A 21,694-nucleotide genomic window follows, 5' to 3' on the forward strand; every position below is an offset into this window, starting at 1 on the left:
TCTACTATATAACAGCATATGACATTTATGAAGGTCTACATGCCTGAGAAAAGATGCAACTTCTTGAGAAAATAAGCCAACAAACTTAATTTATGAACAATTCTTACTCCATTATCTAGACCATTTAGATCACCATATATATTCTGATTTGCTTAGTAACTTTCCTCCATTTCCCTAAAACAATCTGAAACATACCTTAAGTGTGATGCATTGTGTAAGGATGTCACTTGATCTGCTGATAACCAATGACTGGCAGAAACAAAATGTCTTTGGAACTCTTCTTCAATTGCAGCTGCAGGCAGATAACCTGAACTCACATAACTGCAAATAAATCATAAATTTAGCTTGCTGATTTGGAATTTCCAATAATACTTTTAAATAATTTAGTGTGACTATTACTAAAAGATTCAAAGTAGTAAATATATCCGTCTAATGCTAACAGCATATAAAACAATACAGTCATTGTTCAGAAAAGAAGCTATTAATCTTGTGGTGCCTGCATCAAACTGCCATTAATAGGTATAAAAGTTTCAGAAGGGTAGCTGAGATAGTCTTTAAAGTGCTACCAAACTATTAGTTGTTTTTTATTAATATGTATGGAAATCACACATACCGAGAACAGAGCAGACTCCCTAATGTGACAGAGAAAATAGGTTATAATTCTAATTTTGTACTAAACTTTTTACCTTTAATTGCTCAGTAATTTTTGCAATGCTAACATACTTTCTTCCTTTCCCTCTAGAATAAAACTTAGGGGCTATGTCTACACTGGCATGATTTTCCGAAAATGCTTTTAACGGAAAAGTTTTCCATTAAAAGCATTTTCGGAAAAGCACATCTAGTTTGGCAGGATGCTTTTCCGCAAAAGCACTTTCGCGATCGGGGCTTTTTTGCGGAAAACACTACTGTGTTGTCTACACTGGCCCTTTCGTGCAAAAGTCTTTTGGAAAAAGACTTCTGCCCGAATGGGAGCAGCATAGTATTTCCGCAAGAACACTGACGATCTTACATGAGATCATCGGTGTTCTTGCGGAAATTCAAGCAGCCAGTGTAGCCAGGGTGTGTCTAGACTACAGGGTTTTGTTGACAAAAGTGACTTTTGTTGACAAAACTATACTTGCGTCTACACTACCGCCGAGTTCTGTCGACATAACGTCGACAGAACTCGGCAGTTTTGTCGATGGTGGTAAACCTCATTCTATGAGGAATAACGCCTTTTGTCAACAGAGTTCTGTTGACAGAAGGCGTTATTGCATCTACACTGTCCTTTCCATCTACACTCTCATGTTAACAAAGCGGCTTGCTTTTAGTCCGTAGCCTGTAGTTTAGACATGCCCCCAGTTTTTATTGAAGAGGAGGTACAGAAATAGTAACTATTTTTAATTCAACACATTTTGCTTTTTTTTAGTTTAAAAAATTTCCAAGAGTGATTTTTTTCATGTCTTCAAATAATTTTTGGTCTGTTTGTGACTAACTAATTCTGAATAGTTGTTAGTAAAATTCAAGTTGTATTGGTTATACTTAATTGGACACTGAGTCACTTTGGCTATGTCTACACGGCAGCGTTATTTCAGAATAACTGACATTATTCTGAAATAACATAGTCCGCACCCACACAACAAGCAGTTATTTCAACATAATGTCAAAATAATGCCAAGCTGGAGGACTTTTTACTCTGACTCCTATAAACTTCATTTTATGAGGAATAAGGAAAGTTGGAGGAAGAGTGCTCTTTCTCGGACTTCCTGCTATGTAGACAGAGTCAAAAGCTGAAAAAAGCTATTTTGACTTAAACAATGGAATTGACATAGCGCAAGTTGCATAGCTTATTTTGGCTTTAGCCCTGCTGTGTAGACATGCCCTTCATGTTTATGTATTGAACAGATATATATATGTTTTAGAATCAGTTTTCTGGTGCACATACTCAGGGTGTGTCTAGACTACAGGGTTTTGTCGACAAAAGTGGACTTTTGTCGACAAAACTAAACCTGCGTCTACACTACCACTGAGTTCTGTCGACATAACGTCGACAGAACTCAGCAATTTTGTTGACCCTGGTAAACCTCATTTTACAAGGCATAACGCCTTCTGTCGACAGAGTTCTGTCGACAGAAAGCGTTATTGCATCTAAACTGTCCTTTGCGTCTACACTGTGATGTCGACAAAGTAGCTTGCTTTGTTGACAGAACTGAATGTAGTGTAGACGCCCTTTGTCGACAGAAGCTTTGTCGACAGTATCTGTCGACAAAACTTCTGTCAACAAAAGCCTGTAGTCTAGACGTACCCTCACTTATTTTCAAATGTTACCAGTCATAAATGTTCTCCAATAGTAACTTAATTTTTTCAGTTTCAATCAAGGAAACACATTAGCCAGGATATTCCCAAAAAACAAACACAGAAAGGATGGGAACCCTCTCAATGGGAGTTACTTCAAACATTTCAATCAGAAAATCTTTTGCTGTATTTTTCCCAATTCTCAGTTGAAGTTTGTTGACTGTGAACTGACTGAACAGACGTGGACAATATCTATTGCATTGCAGTGGTGTGGAAATACCAATTTGTGGTGAAATGTGAATCTGGAAGTGAATATTCCAGGAGCATGGCACAGCCGACCCTTATTTCCGTAGGGTCACATCCTGCTGTCTGCTGTGAGGTATACTGGGAAGAAGCATAGAAGAATTAGCACCTAAAAGGAACTTGTTACATCTGCCAGCCAGGGACCTTACTCATAAGTACAGAGGAACAGTCATCATGGGTCAGACCAAAGGTCCATCTAGCCCAGTATCCTGTCTTCCAACTGTGGCCAATGCCAGGTGCTTCAGCAGTAATTAACAGAACAGGGCAATTATCAAGTCATCCATCCTCTGTTGTCTAGTCCCAGCTTCTGGGAAGACCAATTTGCTCCCAAGGTTGCCTATTTTGAGTCATCTTCTCTTACATCAACAGGAAGTGTCGCTCTCTCAGCACTCCACCATCTCCTTCCTAGCCTCAGCAGTGTAACTCCTGTCAATGAGAGGGGGATTTTCCTATACATGCTCTTTGTCACTCACTCTGTAGTATATTTTGAAAATAAAGCCACCTGAATTCACCCCTTTGACGTTGAATAGTCAAGTCATATTTTCTCCCAATGCCAAAAATCATTTGTTTTAGTAATGTTTACATTAATACTAACACTGTATACAAATCAGAGTACATACATTATACAAGGAAACTTAAAGCATTAAGTTCACAGTATAGGGTATGCCATTATAATCTCAGAACTGAATTGTCACCTGCAAGAATAAAGCTGGCCTGTACAGCAGATAGAGCTGTTGTGGGGAGTGAGACCAAGTCAGATAAGCCTTCCTGCAGGAACTTCCCACCAGAGAAAGTCATTTAAAATGTCATTTAGAGATTCTCACAGTACCTTGAGAAACCTAAGCGTTTACATGTAGCATTTCCCTTCTCCTCCTTCCAGTCATCTGAGCAGACGGTCCTCCAGGAACCAAAAGTAAACACCTGAAGCACTGCTTTCTTTCCACTCAGCCTGACTGAAGAATTCAGAATAACAAGAAAAGCATTAATAAGATCTTAATAAAAACCACTGAGGACTCTATCAAGTAAAAGACATGGTAAGCAAATCACCATTCTTGGTGAATTCTGTCTGAACTACTTGTCTCTTTTGAACACTTGTTTCTTTGGTACGTCTACACTGTGGCACTATTTCAGGATACTTCTGATACCCCAAAATAGCGTTTTCCTCATCTTGATAGCACGCCTTGTTATTTCTAAATATAATCAAAATAATGGGCGCACTATTCCTACATCCCGGTAAATCTCATTCCACGAGGATTAAGGGATTTGTTGGAATAGTGCTCTATTTAGAATTTTGGTGCTGTGAAGACTACACAGTGCCAAATTTCAAAATAGACAATCTCAAAATAAGCTCAAAATAAGATATGCAATTTGCATATCTCAAATTGCATACCTTATTTTGAGCTAGCACCACAGTATAGATGCACCCTTTGAGATAAATCCCCTGTATCTTTTCGCACATAGAAAACTGATTTTTCCTTTACCTTCCTCACTATTTGACAATATGCAAAGGGACACCCAATAAATGCAGCTTCACTGATGCCACCTGATGTACCTGGCAAGTCCCTACATAAAATGTACATAGATTCAGAAAGCTTTTGCCAGAATTCTAGTAGTAATAGAATAGGGCTGACTTTTGGGCAAGCGCCTGCTGTTCAGAATCAATAGGACGTCTGGCTGGTGGGTATTGCCCACATGCATAGAGTCTAACTGTGATCACCATGTTTGAGATCAGGGAGGAATTTTTCCTCAGCTCAGATTGGCAGAGACTCTGGTGGGTGGGAGAGAAGTGAGGGAATTCACCTTCCCGTGCCGCCGGGGTTACAAGTTCCATGTCTGTTTAAATTAGTGTAAATAGTGACTAGAATTTGGAGTCTATTCCAGGAGTAGGTGGGTGAGGTTTTGTGGTCTTCAATGTGCAGGAGATCAGACTAGATGATCATGGTGGCCCCTTCTGTCCCGGAAGTCTATGAGTCTAGGGCTACGTCTACACTGCAAGGTTTTGCACAAAAATGGCTGGTTTTGTGCAAAAACCTGTGGAGCGTCCACATCTCAAATGTGCTTTTGGTCAAGTAAATCAGCAGTAAAACTGCAGAACAGAGGGCTTTTGCCGATGTAGGTAAACCTCCTTTTATGAGGCACAACTCCCTTTTGTGCTACATCTATTGCACAAAATGGCAAGTGTGGACACTCCAGAGGGGTTTCTTGCACAGGAAACCCCTATGGGAAAAAGCATAAGTGCTCTGATGGCCATTCATTGTGCAGTGTGGACGCTCTCTTGTGCAAAAGCACATCATTTTTGTGATGCGCTTTGAGGTGTGGACGTATTTTTGCGCAATTAGTTTTTGTGTAATAACTCTTCCGCAAAAGACTTCTTGTGCTAAAACCTTGCAGTGTAGATGTAGCCTAATAGATCAGAGACAATGCTGTAGAACACAATGCTTCCCCTGATTCCAATATCCAGTTCTGTCCCTTGGTCTGCAGAGCTCCAGCTGTGGAGAATTCCCATGGGGGATGGCACAGCAGAGGCAACATACCCCTGCACTTTCAGATGGAAAGAAGAGATCCATCCCAGGATCAGTATGTGACTATCTGGCTCCAAAATGTTGAGATTAGATTTTCATTCTTCTCATTGGGCAGGGTGGAAAATGGGAAGGGCAAAACTTTTCTAAAATTCTGTATACGGTTTAGGATTCCAACTCATTAACAAAATAAATAGGATGTAAATGATTCCAAATGACAAATCCACTTCTTTAAAATTTATTCCATCATTCCCTACCTACCTACTACTATAATTAGGGTCCTAATATTCCCCTAATATTGTTGAAAAGAACACAATCAGCTATTATAAAACTGCACAGGAAAGACTCATTTAAAATGATTGTGTGGCACCAGAAATTGCTATAGGGAAATGTTGGAAACTTGTACACATGTGTCACATGGGTGGCAACAAGGTAAATCACCAAGTGCTCCTGCCTTGTAGTGTGCACTCAGCTTTCATTTCTATCTCTTCCCAGAAGTTTGATAACACACATTTTGCTATAATGTGCCAAGTGCTCTTCTGCCAAGGACTGTTAGAAGTGACCCATAATAGAGTAAAAATTACCACAACTGTACTCGTCCTCTCCTCCTTTACAGTTAAAGACACCATCACACCTCGCTGCTTTCTGGATACACTTTAAGGACGATCTGCATCGAAACTTCCCAATGCAGTTGTACTGGACTGCCAGGAATTAAAAAGAACACACTAATATGAACAACAGGATACTAATTTGTGTGCTTGAAGTATTTTTTCTTACTTTGATTATATAGCCTCACTTTTGTGTTGTTAATGAAAAGACAACCCTTGTATTCCAGGAATGTTGAAATACAATCTGGAGTGGCTACACAATGCTGTTAAATGTATCCATTAGTAATGGCAACTACAGTGAAACAGCACTGTTGTTGATTATGGCTCCTTTCCACCCTCTCTAATCCCCAGTTTATATTTCATTGATGATAGTCTTTTATAAGTGTATATGAAAAAAAACCACCGGGCAAAAAATGGCATACATTGTCTGAAGACACATCCAGTCTCTATTCCTCAAGCTCACAAGGCTGCTTACGTGTTTTTTTGAATGGGGATTGTTATGTCGAATCATTGACATCTGTGTTTCAGTCAGTTATGTCTTCAAATACAGTATTTGCCTTGAAGGTTTCTTACTCAGTCAAGTTTTCCACTGTTGTGAGTGTTGGAAGACTTTGCCAATGGCCTTTCTTGTGTGCCAGATCATTTTTGTTCATACCAGTAAATACAATTTATAGTCATCAAACCAAAAGGATATTTTACTTCAGTAAACAACTTTGATGGCAGTTTAATTCCATTCTCAGTAAGGGGCTCATGAAAAATTAAGTGTTTGAATGTTAATTGAGAACCTAATAAATAACTAATTGTACTCACCACCCAGACCAATAGCAACTGCTAGGATTACTACAAGTAACAAAACCAGGATAAATGGAAGAAACCTTAGTGAGACTAAAACATGGCACTTCAAAGGTGGCTGGATAGCACCTAGAAACCAAACAAAATAAGTTAGAAACAGCAGTTTCTGTTAAATAAAAACATAAGCTTAGATTTTCAGTGAAAACATTTAAAAATTTTAAAATAGCCTCAAGTAGTAATTGCTCCATTCATTTTATGGTATGGCCCAAACCTCTGAGGTGCTGACTAATTTCTATAAGGAGTTGAGAACAGTCAAAACCTTGCAAAAGTTGTTCTGCACTTAGGGACTTGGTCCATAGCCTATTGAAACAAAGGAAAGACTCCTTTTGCCTTTGATGGCTTAGAATCAGGTCCCTAGTGAGTGGCTGGTTAAGTTAAGCCCCAGTGAATGCAAAGCTTGATTTCTAAACATAAAAACAAAAGAAGTATATGTCTCTCTCTAAAATGTTGAACGACTCTGAGAAAAGAACATTCAGAATTATTTTATTCATATAATAAAACCTGAAAAAAGTGCAGGATCTACAAAGAATTTTAGAATAGATTATAAAACTCTGAAATCTACTATATATTTGAGAGAGTTTGTGTGTCTGTATGTCCATCTATCTGTGTGTCCATTTGTTCAAGAACTCCTAAACAATCAGAGGTAGGGCTACCAAAATTTGGTATACAGCTTCCTCTTATCATAACTTAAAGCCAGGTCAGGGTTTGATTGTACCAGGACAATGGGATGTGCCTAGAATGTGATTGTTTCTCATACAATGGAATGGAGGAGGCTGCTAGCAGAGACAGTTATACTGCATAATGACCACAAGGGGGGAGCAAGAGGCCAGAGATGTGGACAACAATAACCAGTTATTTACTATTTGAGTTTGTCTATGGGTCTGTCTGTCCCCCACTTGTGGGACATGCACCTCTCCCTTGGCTGAGCCTGCTACAGCTGCAGCAGCGATGGAGGGGTGCTTCTCACCTGACCCTGCTGTGGTGAGAAGGGCTAGGGTTGTCCTCTCTTTCTGGGCAGCTTGCATACTGAACCCTCAGCCCCAAACCCACCACAGAGCACCCAGACCAATGATTCAATGAAGAAAAACCAAAAAAATTCAGCTAAGAACCTGAGCAATGCCCAGTGAATCCTCTAATGAACAAATATCAAATAATCAAAGAATAATCAAAGAATGAATGGCTGAGTGTCATTTTTATGAAAACTACTGCCAACAAATGTCTTTAGAATCTCTCCTCTATCAACTCAGTATTTCTGGTGCTCGCTGTTATTGTCATCTCTGGCTAGATGCTACATTGTGTGCTGTATTCAGGACAACTGAACTCCAGTGAAAAGGAAGGATCGGTTATGGCTCCACTTGTCACAGTGAAGAAGTAAATCTAGCAGCAGCATACTGCAGCCCCTAACACTTGAAGAATAAAGATGTAGAGTGAAATACTAGAAATGAATATGAGATGCTAAAGATTGAAACAGTGGCAGGGCAGAACCAAGAGAAGGACAAAATTGGCCTGTGTTTTGTAAGAGATTATAGGGTACGTCTAGACTACATGCCTCTGGCGACAGGGCATGTAGATTAGGCTACCCGACAGAGTAAAATGAAGCGGCGATTTAAATAATCGCCACTTCATTTAAATTTACATGGCTGCTGAGCCGACAAACAGCTGATCAGCTGTTTGTCGGCTCAGCGTGATAGTCTGGACGCTCCCCTGCCGACATCAAAGGGAGTTGTCGACAACCCAGGTATGCCTCATCCCAGGAGGCATACCTGGGTTGTCGACAACTCCCTTTGATGTCGGCAGGACAGGTCCATGTATATAAGAGGTGGCAGAAGAAAGCACAAGTCCAAGGCAAGAAGAAAGCTCTAGAATTTTGCTTTGGCAGCAAGGCTAATTGGAACGATAATATTGGAAATATGGTTATAGAAAACTGAAGGCCAAAATTAGAGGTGATTGTTGGAAAATTGGGCCTAATTGAGCTGGGCAAAGTCACGCAGAAAATCAATGGAAGAGGCAGTCCTCTGAAATAGATTAAAGAACAGGAACCCACATTAGTGGATCAACAAGAAAGACAATGGGTTGCACAGAAAATAATGAATGGTTTCTGTAAAAAAATTATTCTGGTTTGATATATCAACGCCAAATTAAGAGAAAATTGAGTGTGAAACTCATCCATTTGCATATCTAGGAGGTCTTCAGTTTTGATTCATCCACTCTATCCCTGAACTTACCTTTGAATTTTGGATTTGCAAAAACTTGAAGCTCAGACAAAACTTCTGAGTTTCACCCAGTTTCATGTAAAATTGCAAACAGTGGAAATTGAGTGGGTCTCTTAGGGTGCATCTACACTGCACTGTTAGTTCGAAATAACTAGCGTTAATTTGAAATCATAATGCGAGCATCTACACAGCCATTCTGTTATTTTGAAATAATTTCGTAATGACAGATGGCTTATTCCAAAATCTGTAAACCTCATTCTACAGGGAATAACACCTATTCCACAACAGCTTATTTTGACATAAGCGTGCAGTGTAGATGTACCCTGAGACAAACAAAATGTGAAATCAGCTAAATTTTGTCTGGCTTCAGGTGTCATGATTAATATTTTGCAGAGCTATAGTAGTTAAACAGTCTGTATAAATTAATATCACGTTATCTGACCTTGGGTCTGATTCTGTTCTCATTGAAACTACCGTGTGTTTTGTCCCTTGTTTCAATGGGAACAAGGTCAGGCTACAGAATATAACCAACCTGCCTATTGTGCTATCCCTGATCGATATTGCCTGTTTCTAATGATATGGATTTCCAGATTTGGAAGGTTTCAGGTCAAACATTCAAAATTGTGTCATATCTTAAGTAAGAAACAAATCATCTACTACCTGGTTGAAGCTGTATCAATAATGAAACTTTGCAAAAATATCATGGAAACATATCCGCCCAGGCAAAAAAAGTCCTTACCCATTCGTACCCTGATGAAGCTAGTGAAAAAATAAGTGCTTCTTTTCTCAGTAATGAAAAAAATTACCCACAGTGTTTGTGTAAGAATAGTTTTGCAAGGGAAATGTACACATTACAAAGAAACAAAAAAACCAAACCAAAACAAAAAAAGGCAAAATCCCTACCGTGTTCACTTGCACTGGGATCTACTTTTGCTTGTTGTATGCTGAGAAATCTTTTGTAGAAAAAATTAACTTCAGGTACTGGCAATTTGTCTTCTGTAACAGAGGTGATTTCAAGATTTGCAGTATTGGGATTTGTCTCCAGTACCTGGCTCCACAAAGAACAGAAGTCAGTTTTAAAACCAACTATTCTTTTGGACCATACCACTCCAATGCCTTTCTACTGGTGATGATTTTATTCTATTTTGTTTTTTGTTGAGGGGCTCTGCTTTTAGCACATTTTTGGAATGAACAGCTGATACAAAGCAAATCCATGGACAGCTTTCAGGCTTTTTCTCTGTTTGCTTAAAAATGGCTTCATCCTGAAAAATGCTGAGCAGCTTCAGTGCATTACTGAGAAGCTCATGCAATTCCCATTGACTTCAGTGAGAGTCAGGGCACTCAGCAAATTGCACAAATTGATCCCTAATTAGCAAACATTAACCAGGAATTTACTGAAACTAAAATGTTGCTCAGGTCTGCCTATAACCACAGTTATTTAGAGTAATTCATTCACCACATCAAGAAATTCTGACAAGTTCCTTCTTTAAACGTCAAAGCATTTTCTTTTCTACAGGATGCTTTTTAATTGCTACTGTTAAGTAAAAGGAAGTACAAGTTATGAACTGTGCAAAGCCTGTTCTGATCTGACTTCCCAGTTAGCTTATGCTGAAGAATTTTTGCATCTTGTATGCCTATCACAAACTGAAAATAAAATGCTAAAATATAGTTCTGGGTAAATAAGCCTTACATTTTAAAATGTAGGGACATGAAGGGATAGGATAGAGAAAACTTTGGCATCTGCTCTAACAATCAAATTATACAGTGGGTCTAATTCTGCACTCACACTGGTGTAATCAGGAGTAATTGTATTAAAGTCTGAGGAGCTAGTATGCTATTAATCTAAAATATAAGGCCCAGGAAATGTTTACCTTAGACAAAGCATAGTTCTTGTTTGACAGCATTTTTAAGAAACAGAATATCTTTTCACCATCCAGCAAGCATTACTTACCCAAATAAAACCTTTCTCTCATTCTATCAGATATAGCATACATTCCTGGTGAGTAAACATTTCAAGAGATATTATATAACTGCTGTTTTAGTGCAGAAATAAGGAAAAAGCATCTTACTGCAAATGGTTTCTGAACATAAAGAATACCTTCATTGTTCCATGTTCTGGAAATAAACAGTATTAAGAAGCATGACATACAGTTACAGAATAATAGAGATTGTTATTTCCTCTGTCCTAGGTTGCTACTCACCTCTTCTTGAGAAGCCATGGTTAAAAACAAAAATATGTTCTCTTTTCATTATAGTAATAAGCCAGATGGAAATCTAGCTGTTGTTCAACCAGTCCACTCAGGAAATATTTTCATCAAACCACCCAGAACTGCCAGCTCAACCACTGTAGCAAACGACATTATTACTGTAGTCTGTGTAATTCAACCTGATCGTTGATATCAGGTAGCCTACATGACTATGCATAGCAGGAAGGCAAAGAATCAGCAACCTTTTTAATCAGTGTAATCAGGTAAGGTAATATTGTGGTTCTTTTCGTGAACCTGTCTGAGAGGGAAACTCTCCAAACATGGAGTCATAGGTGTGCTTACCTGTTCCATTTTTCCTAAATAAAGTGGCTGGAGAAAAGCATGCGCCAGAATTCTGGGCTCTGGCGAATGAGCCCCTCAAAGCTAGTTAGTCTGGCAAACCAGGCCCTTCACCTAGTTGCATAGCTCTGTGTGAATTTTGTGTGGTTTTTGCCAAATGCATCCGCCAGGCACAATGTTGAGTTTGGGTTCAGTTAGAGGCAGAAGTGAAATCAGAATTGGCTTATCTATGCCTGGAAATGACTGATATTTCCATTTCCCCCATTTTTTTCCTGGGGTACTGAGAGAAATTGTTCATTTGCTCCGCAGCTGCCCTGAGCTCAGCCTTGGAAAACCTAGGTTTGATTCCCCACTATGCCTGAGGGAAGGCTGTTAGGGAGCAAGTCACAATTCCCTGATTCTCAGCCCCGAGGACCTGACTTAAGTTCAAGTTTCCACTCCAGGGTGAGATGTGGAGGCATCTTTAAGGGTGTGTCTAGACTACATGCCTCCATCGACGGAGGCATGTAGATTAGACAGATCGGCAGAGGGAAATGAAGCTGCGATTTAAATAATTGCGGCTTCATTTAAATTTAAATGGCCGCCCCGCTCTGCCGATCAGCTGTTTGTCGGCAGATCGGGGCAGTCTGGATGCGCGGTCGACAAAGAAGCCTCATGAAACCAGGTTTACCTGCGCCGATCGACAAAGGCTTCTTTGTCGACCGCGGCGCATCCAGACTGCCCCGATCTGCCGACAAACAGCTGATCGGCAGAGCGGGGCGGCCATTTAAATTTAAATGAAGCCGCAATTATTTAAATAGCCAGGAGCAGATCTGGCTCCTGAGAGGAGGGAGGACATAGAACTCCATGTGCTGTCCCTACCCTGACCAATTCCTGGCCAATGGGAACTGGTTGGGGGTGCCTGTACCTATGGACAAAGAGCAGTGTGCAGAGCTGCTTTTATGCCTCTGCCTAGGAGCCAGACCAGCTTCTGGCCACTTCTGGGGTACAGCATGGTCCACAGTGCCCGAAGAGGCAGGAAGCTTGCACTAGCAGCCCCACTGTGCTGCTGACCACGAGCCACTGGAAGTAAGCCCATGTCCAACCATGAGCATCAACCCCTTGCCCCCACCCTGAGCCCCACCCCAACCTGGAGCCCCCTCCTATAACCCAGGCTCCTCATTCCTGGCCCCTTCCCAGAGCCCGCACTCTAGTCAAAAGAGATAATTATGTTGGGTCCCAAGCATCAGCAATTTTCTTCAACTGGGTCACAAGAAAAAAAGTTTGAAAACCACTGATCTATGTGCTTCAAACCTGGCTGGGGGGGGGGGGGGGGGTACCTTAAAGGAGAAATTATATTTCCTCCTCCATGCTCATTTCATTCTTGGCTTCTATGATGGGGAAGCCGAGAAGGGACCTAGCTGTGGTGCTAGCTTTGTGAGGCAGAAATCTGTCTGCTAAGAACCTGGCTCAGACCACCAATTGATTTCACGTACACCACAGAACAACCTATGCCTGACACCAGTTCACACTCACTGACTCGTTACTGCTTTGGGGTGCATTTAAAATGGTGATCTGAAAGGAAGAGATTCAGTGCCCTGATAGTAGCAATGTGCACTGACTGTGCACTCTGTTGTGCTGTGGACATGTACTGGGTTAGTCCGATTTTACTACAACCTATGGCAGGCATAGGAAGACTGCATATTTTTCTTGCTTTTCAACCACCCTAAAATAAAAATGCAAAGACTAACATGCTGTGCAAACAGGATATCAGCGTTTCTCAAAAAGATCACAAGGGGTTTGAGGTTTTTTATCTTAGCTGCCTCTCCCTCCCTCTCTCTCTCTCTGTCTCTCTCTCTCTCTTTCTCTCTCTCTCTCTACTAATTTCTGCCTGTACTGAACTTACATTCACAGGAGTGGAAGAGATGGCAGTGGCTGAAACACAACTATATTCGAAGGTCTTGAACAAAGTCAAAAAGAGAAGCAGCTGTGCTGTACTAGAATCCCTCTTATCTATGGGATTCCCTGCACATACAGCGTGAGTAGCATTAAGTTACCTGAAGATATTAAAATAATTTTCTCATAAAAATTTGAGCACAGCTTGCATTTTTAACAGAGAAAACAGGCATCTGCTTGACAGGGATGTTTCTGTATATAGATAAGATCTCCTAGTCTATGCCTCTTTTATAGCATTTTTGGGGTGTTGATCTAAACCTAAAAAGAACCTATTGTGCATCCATTTTTATATCTAAGATCTAATAACTATCCACTTTTCAGGTTGAGAGATTGTAAAACGTGTTAAACACTTGACATGAACAGTAATCTCCCACAGTATTACCTACAACAGGTCATATTTTTCATTAATCACTTTTGCTGTAATGCAGGTAAGTTTAAAGATACCTTATAGCTTATACTGGATTCTACGACATAGCAAAGACATCTTACCGTATGTAGGATTTTGGAGACAGGGTTTACTTTTCACAAGGCATAGTTTTTCTGTTTATAAATAGCATCTAAACCTATTCAACGTGATTGTCATTTTTACTTTTTTTAAACCCATAAAGTATTTATCTTAGTTTAAGATCATGTTAAAAATTAAATGCCAATGAGGGGCCATCTTTTCAGAATTGAGCGCTGTGTTGTAAAGTCTTCAAATCGTCTTTAAAACATGTTGCTGCTACTGGTGGATGTATGCCTGTTTTTTTAAAGTAAAGGTAACAGAGCACGGAGCAGGTCTGGATAAAATTTAAAAAGTCACCGGGATTTTTGCTTAAAATTTGAACTGAACAACTTTCTGAGTTTAGACATTTTAGCGCAAGTTTGCAGTTCCTGATTTCAGCCATGACTAACTTTCCTGGCCTGGCCAAAACCAGCTTGTGAGGGAAATAATCGTAGGATAGCCCGATCTTGCATGGTTTAGAGCTGTAGAGCCAGAGTCTCTTTTTAAACACTAAGCCCCAGTTGCATCGGAGCAGTTTAAAGGTACCTTAGTGTAAATGGGAATCACATAGAATCTCATCAACACACTAACCCCCAACTCTTGGCTTGCACAGTACTAATTGTTATTAGCTTGTCCAGACAGTGATCTGGTAGTTTGTTTTACTTATAAAACAGTATTTTCAATATATATATATATGAACTCTTCTGCTTTCTGTTTGAGAGATCTTTGTAGACCTAGGATCCATTTTTGCATTACATTGCCTTATTGTCTGTTATTTGTTTGGAAGAAGTGCATAAGAACCCCAGTCGTAGGCTAGGATACCGCTATGCAAGCCACGATACAAACACAAATGAAAACCTAGTCACTGCCTTGAAAAGCTTACAGTCCAAAAATGAGTTGAGGCAACAGGTAGATACAGACTGACACAAGGAAATAATGGAGCAATGATGACTGGTATGATAGGCAGAGGTCTCTGCTCCCCAGCTGCCTAGCTATTGCCAAGTTTATTTATAGGCCTAATGGCAAAGGGTAGTTTTAAGGAAGTAAATAAAGGAGGATCAATGACTTGGCTTTGTTGTTGTTGGCCAGGAGCTCTTGCCAAGATTCAGGGGTTTCATGGGAGAAAGCACAAAAACTCTTTTGAAAATGTAATCTGTGGGTGGATGGAGGTTGGCATTGGCAAAGAGAAGGCAGGAAGTGACCTATTACTAGTGTATGGGAGATAATAGTTAGAGAAGGGATGGATTGTGAAGGGCCTTGGAAGTGAAAACAAGCTGCTTGTGTGTGATGCTGTGGAGAAAGGGAAGCCAGTGGAAGAAGGCAGAGAGAGAACTGACATGTGCAAAGTAACCAGCTAGGGAAATAGTGTTAACCAGCAGCATCCTGCATTGATACGAAAGGGGTATGATTGCAACCATCATGCCTAGATGTTGCAGTAATCAAGGTACACTATGATGAGCGCTTGAGTGAGAATTTTAGCCATGAGGAGGGACAAGAAAGGCCATACAATAGAGAGGTTTTGCAGAAAGAATCTGCAAAATTTGCACATAGGATATAAGGAGAGGTCTGAGTCAAACCTAACCCCCAGTTTATAGGTCTGAGTGACAGGAAGAATTGTGGTGGTGTCCTCAGTGCTCAAGAACGTAAGCAGTGGGGAGGGCAAGAGGGAAAGATTAAGGGTTGTATTTTGGCCATGTTGAGCCTTCAGTAATAAAAAGACATGGCCTGTCCTAAGTAAGAAAAGCGTGTCATTATGTATTTACAAGTCCACATACACTTTGCTCCCTGGCGAGAGGAAGCCAGAAAGAAGCACATGAGACAAATACATGTTGCTTAATGCACTGCCAGAAGGTGCACAGATACTGCAAAGATGGATGCCGTATAAGAACTTGAACAGAAGGGAATTAAATGTACAAATTTAAGTTCAAGGCCCCAGCAGGCAGAACATATTGTTCAATGTGCATCAAAAATTGTCTCTTGGGTATTGCAAAAGAAACAGAAGAGTAATAGTGAGTTTTAGAAATGTGTCCAAGTTGAAATGTCCAGCTTCCTCTTCCTCTACTGGACTTCTCCCCATCTCCACCACTCCAAGAAACTCCACTCTCGGTCTCAAAGATGTGTATGTATAGGTACATACTGCTCTCAAAACTGAATTTGGCATAATTTGGTTCCATAGAACAGTAATTACGTATTAGACATGACCTGAACCAAATTCCCTGAATTTGTAGCTCAAATTTGTCTCGCCCATAGGCAGAATCCAAACAATAAATCCTTTGGGAAAATGTGGATCCAGATTCTAAATATAAGAGTGTTTGGATCTCAGGTTCTGATTTGCTTCGATAGTGCTTACACTTGGGATTTTGTTTGGCCGCATCTTTAATAATAATGTGGGCCTATATGACGCATGCTTCTGCAGTGTATTAAAGAAAAGTCTCCAGACCTCAAAGGAGAATTTATCATTTATCTTGCTGCGTCTATTCTTTCTCATTGTGATTCCACTTTATTTTTCTTAGGAATAAAGCTTTGGCTGCTACAGGACACAAGACAGTAGAAGAGGCTTCCAAGTGGTAAGAATGATGTGATTTACAGTTCCCCGTGGAGTACTATCAAATGAAACCAAATTAAATGTATTTGCTTATGGGCTGTTTCCCCTCCCCCCCAGGATTTGAATTTAGTAGAATTTATGGTAAAAATGAAATAAAATCTGAGTTCATCTTTATTTTGCTTTATGAGACTAGTCTTATTTGATTGTATTTCTTGTGGGTATAACATTATTTGCAAAAAGTACAAAGTAAAGTCAGAGCAGAGTAACTTTGTTTCCTAAAAGATGGTTCTTTTTTAGGGAAGATGAGAGAACATGTGGGTGTGGGGGATGGATACTGTCATGATCCCTTAATATTGACGTGTTCAAAGAAGGTAGGATTGTGAGGAATCATTATGTTATAAATATCTCCAACTTCTCACACCTCCACTCCTGCACAAAACAATTCTTGCTCTCACAGAACTGCATAATGACTGTGGATCAGAGTGGGAAGTATAGGTACTCAGCCCATGAAGACAGGAAGGCAAAGGAAGAAAAGGAGATATTAAAGATCTGAGGGTACGTCTACCTCTAGTATCCTGAAATAGCTACCCCGCATCTACACAAGCCACCTGTTATTTTGAAATTTTTTTTGAAATAACGGGCTCATTTATTTCGCCATCCCAGTAAACCTCGTTGCACGAGGGATAAGGGATGGCTAGAAATAGCACATTATTTAGGGTGCTGTGTAGACACAACCAGAGAGATTACAATTGTAATAGTATTTGGAACATGTTGGGTTAAAGGGCACAACTGGATGGACCCCACAACCTCAGGTGGGAAAAGGCTATAAAATCAAGCTGAATGACTTAAGCATTTGCTGTTTTAAAAATAAGAATCATGATCATGGGTAATATCAGTTGCTACCCTTGGGTTATCTGAATTTTTCCTCCACTCAAGATACTGATGATAGAATAATGAGATGTGGCTGATGCTGATTTATTTTGTTAAATTTATTTATTTAAATCCCAAATCTAAAAGTATATTTACAGTATACACTACTATAGCGGCACAGCTCCGATGCTGCAGCTGTACCACTGGAGAATCATAGTGTAGATGCTTTTCCATTGAAGTAATTATTTCACGCCTCTGAGAGGCAGTAGTTATATTGAAAGAAGAATTCTTCTGTTGATGTCACCATGTCTACAGCAGGGATTATTCTGACCCCATTATGGCATTCAAGCTACAACATTTTTCACAATCCTGAGTGACATTGCTCGGTTGATCTAACTTTTAAATATAGACCAGGCCTGAGTCAAATCTCAAATCCACAAGTTCTGCTGATATCTGAGATAAAGAAGAAATATAAAAAAGCACCCAGCCACAGCAATGCCTCTTACAAAGGAACCTGTCTTGCTCCAAATGGAGCGATATAGAGAAAATTCAGTTACTCATCCAGATACAAGGGCTTAAAATCAGAACATTGTGCCGTTGAAATATGCATTCTTGTATATTTTTCTTTGTTGTAGTTTTCAGCAAGGCTGAGATGATAGAAGTTATTACTTTTATTCAGACTTTACGCCACAAGAAAGATGGTTCTGGAGTTTTTTAGATCTGGGTTTATAGTGGTATAAAATATGGTGATATGTGCCATTTACTTGTCTCTAACATCTAGAGTGGTGATCAAGTGGTGCATTGCATGTTCATTCCAGCACATGTCTCGGTCAACAGATATACTATAAAACAAGCTCCTTTGGAAGTGATTTCATGCTGTGAACTGAAAAATTCTGAAGCAGATTATGCTCCAGTTCTCAAAGCGGAATGATTGTTGTTATAGATTAGAGCATGATTTATTAATTTCAGAGAATGCTCTCTCTCTCTCTCTCTCTCTCTCTCTCTGTTTTGTTATTGTTGTTTTAACTAGAGGTATATAAAAATGCCAATTGAATTCTTGTGGATTTTTAATCCTATTTTTTCAAAATTGCCTCCCTTTCTTTTTCAGTTTTGGGTGGTTCCCCCTCCCCTTCCCTGCCCTTTTTCTTCCATTTTCCAGTGGCAAAACACAAAATTGGGGAGAAAAGAAAACCAACAATATTATGAGTTTTCTATTTTCAAAACCTGAAAATTATGTTCTCATTTTAAAGTTTCAAAATAAATGAATGTTTTCATTTAAAAACCAAAAGACCTTATCTCATCAATAAATATTGTGGAGGGGGGAGGGAATTTTTACTAGTTCTAATCTCTTCTTACTTCATTATATACAACTGTTCCTCAATTTACCCTGTACAACACACTCTCAATTTCAGGTTGCACTCTCATTGTAATGATCCTTCTTTGGATGATCCAATCCCTCAGGAGTATGCTCTCTATTTGTGCCCATCTGGCCCCTTGCATGACAGACTACAGGAATTTTGGAAAGAGAGCAAGAACCAATGTGCAAGAAACAGAGCCCATGAGATTTTTCCACACATAACGCTTTGTGATTTCTTTACGGTAAGAAAGTCTTTAACAATTCCATTGAGCACAAACAGCATGCTAATGGGAAATTGAGATTGAAATCTGAGCTCTCTTGATCATGTATTTTCACTTGCTCTTACAATTATTTTGGACTAATGATCCTTGCAGAATTGATAGAAACTCAGGAGTGATTGTTTTCTATGTGCACATTGATTTTTAGCCACACATCCCTTGCATGCACAAATGATATGTGCAAAAATTATATGGATAAGAGATTCCCTATGCAAAGTTCAGTGGATTCAAATAAATGCCATGTTTTAAAAACCTAGCAACAGTAAACCATAACAGACTATGCTTGGACACAGGTTAAGGTGATTGTGTTTATTTCCTCTACATTTGCAAATATCAGTAAAAATATTTGGATGGTGGACACTGAAATATGATGAACCAAAAAAATGTTATGGACTAGACGTAGGAATTAGAGGAAGATTTTCACGTTTCATGAGAGCAGAGTGGCTGGACATAGACTTTTTTGTGGTCCGATCATTTAAACTTGTCTTGCAAGTAGTCAGTAGTATCTAATTTTGCTTTCTGAGCATGCAAATTAGGTAAGCAGTTCCATATGTAGAATGCGGAGAAAAGCAAACCCTCAGATACATTATCTATATAACATCCTCTGTGCATTTGTTTCACACTGGTTCTGGATGCTGATTGGAAGAATAGTAACTGCGCTAAGTTCACTGTTGAGAAAGTTCCACATACTAAAAATAGCAATGGAAATAAAATTGGTTGTCTGCTTTTTCTTCCTGCTTTGTCTGGTGCTGCATTTGCAGTCCTGCCCATAGCAGCTCATGTTCTATACCTTAATATTGCCATGGGGCAAAGTAGTCAAAAGTATGTAAATAACGTAGGAACCTAAATCTTATTGTCAAAACAATGGGTAATCCTGTGGCACCTTAGGCTATGTCTAAAATACACCCCTCAAAAAAAGAGGAGTATAAGATCTTTCAAAAAGGCGCCCTGTTGTCAATAAAACCCATGTCTAAACTGTGGTTTCAGTTTCGAAATGGTGCTTGTTTGAAACAGCGCCATGACGTGATTATGCAAATGAAGCTCGGGATATTTAAATCCCTGCTTCATTTGCATTTTCAAAGTGCTTCATTTACATCCCTCTGCCGACAGAGGGGTGTAGTTTAGACGTAGCCCGAAGAGACTAACAAAAATATATAGGATCATGAGCTTTCATGGGTAAGACCACTTCATCAGATGGGTCTTGCCCACGAAAGCTCATGATCCTATATATTTTTGTTAGTCTCTAAGGGTATGTCTACACTACAAAGTTAATTCGAACTAATGGACGTTAGTTCGAATTAACTTTGATAGGCAATACACTAGCGCTCCGCTAGTTCGAACTTAATTCGAACTAGCGGAGCGCTTAGTTCGAACTAGGTAAACCTCATTGTACGAGGACTAAGCCTAGTTCGAACTTACTAGTTCGAATTAAGGGGTGTGTAGCCCCTTAATTCGAACTAGTGGGAGGCTAGCCCTCCCCAGCTTTCCCTGGTGGTCACTCTGGCCAACACCAGGGAAACTCTATTGCCCCCCTCCCGGCCCCGGACTCCTTAAAGGGGCATGGGCTGGCTACGATGCCCGTGCCAGGTGCAAGCCTGCCAGCACCCAGCTAGCAGACCCTGCACCTGGCACGTCTCGAGCCACCCACCCGATGCCCCCCAGCCCTCCCCCTCTTCCCGGGACCAGGCTGGCGGCTCCTGGGAGCTTGCCCGGGACTGCAAGAGGCAGGCACCCGCCTATTCCCCTAGGAACCCTGGAGGGGATGGACCGAAGACAGTGATCAAGCCATTTGTCTCGTGCCATCCCTCTCCAGCCTTCCACAAACTTTGGGCAGGGACACCACTCCTACCCCCTGGCTAATACCACTCTATGGACCCAACCTCCATGACTTGATCTCACTTCTCTTTAAACTCTGTTCTAGTTCTAGCCTTCACAGCCTCCTGCAGCAAGGAGTTCCACAGGTTGACTCTTTGCTTTGTGAAGAAGAACTTTCTGTTACTAGTTTGAAGCCTGCTACCCATTCCTTTCCTTTGGTGTCCTCTAGTCCTTCTATTATGGGAACTAATGAAGAACTTTTCTGTATGCACCCTCTCCACCCCACTCATGCTTTTATAGACCTCTATCCTATCCCCCCTCCATCTCCTCTTTTCTAAACTGAAAAGTCCCAGTCTCTTTAGCCTCTCTTCATATGGGACCTCTTCCAAACCTCTGATCATTTTAGTTGCCCTCCCCTCTCCCACCCTCTCTCTTCCTCTCTCCCACCTCCTTTTCCCAGTCTCCCCGAGTTTTGTTCAATAAAGAGAGATTCTATTTTTGACCACCCGTTTTCTTTATTTTGTACATCAGGAAGGGGACTAGGGAAGGGTAAGTGGAAGGAGGTGAGGGAGGAATGTGGTACGAGCCCCCGATGGGGAGGACTGGGCTGGCTCTGCGGGCTTCTGGGGGTGGAAGCTCTCCTGCAGCCCCCAATTGTCCCCTCTCCCCAGAAGGCAGCCTGCGGCAAGTGCAGCCGGTCTGATGGCCGAGTGCTGTGATGTGCCGAGTGTGGGCACTCAGGGCACTCCAAGCCAGGACTGCTTTGCAAGCGGGGCACCCCTGAGAACTGTCTGTCTGGGGTGGGGATCGGGTCCCTTTAAGCACAGCCCTCGGCTAGCCTGAGACAGCATCTCCACGCTCTAAGTCCTCCTCTGATGCCCTGCCGGCACTGCTTCCAGCCATCCTTAACCCCGGTTCAGGGTCCACTTAATGTGGACATGCTAGTTCGAATTAGCAAAATGCTAATTCAAACTAGTTATTAGTTCTAGATGCGTTAGTTCGAATTAGCTTAGTTCGAATTAACTAATTCGAACTAAGTTAGTTCGAATTAGCGCTGTAGTGTAGACATACCCTAAGGTACCACAGGAGTATTTT

General features: G+C 40.7%; 2 protein-coding genes across 2 annotated transcripts in view; one reads left to right on the forward strand and one right to left on the reverse strand.

Moving 5' to 3' along the window:
* Positions 1–10,988, reverse strand: part of TMPRSS3 (transmembrane serine protease 3) — a 46,991-nt gene extending 36,003 nt beyond the window's left edge. Inside the window, exons 1-6 of the mRNA XM_089776232.1 lie at positions 10,971–10,988; positions 9,673–9,817; positions 6,515–6,625; positions 5,681–5,797; positions 3,407–3,530; positions 196–321 (exon numbers count right to left, since the gene is read on the reverse strand). Of these exons, the coding sequence (XP_089632358.1) occupies positions 196–321; positions 3,407–3,530; positions 5,681–5,797; positions 6,515–6,625; positions 9,673–9,817; positions 10,971–10,988 (641 nt within the window). The remainder of the gene's footprint in view (positions 1–195; positions 322–3,406; positions 3,531–5,680; positions 5,798–6,514; positions 6,626–9,672; positions 9,818–10,970) is intronic.
* A 2,167-nt stretch (positions 10,989–13,155) lies between these two features.
* UBASH3A (ubiquitin associated and SH3 domain containing A) overlaps positions 13,156–21,694 on the forward strand; it is a 43,359-nt gene continuing 34,820 nt past the window's right edge. The window contains exons 1-3 of the mRNA XM_075912231.1: positions 13,156–13,332; positions 16,248–16,301; positions 18,562–18,748. Coding sequence (XP_075768346.1) covers positions 13,220–13,332; positions 16,248–16,301; positions 18,562–18,748 — 354 coding nt within the window. The 5' untranslated portion in view covers positions 13,156–13,219. The remainder of the gene's footprint in view (positions 13,333–16,247; positions 16,302–18,561; positions 18,749–21,694) is intronic.

The sequence above is a fragment of the Pelodiscus sinensis genome, chromosome 1, assembly GCF_052426305.1.
Source record: "Pelodiscus sinensis isolate ZL-2025 chromosome 1, ASM5242630v1, whole genome shotgun sequence".
NCBI classification, from domain to species: Eukaryota; Metazoa; Chordata; order Testudines; family Trionychidae; genus Pelodiscus; species Pelodiscus sinensis.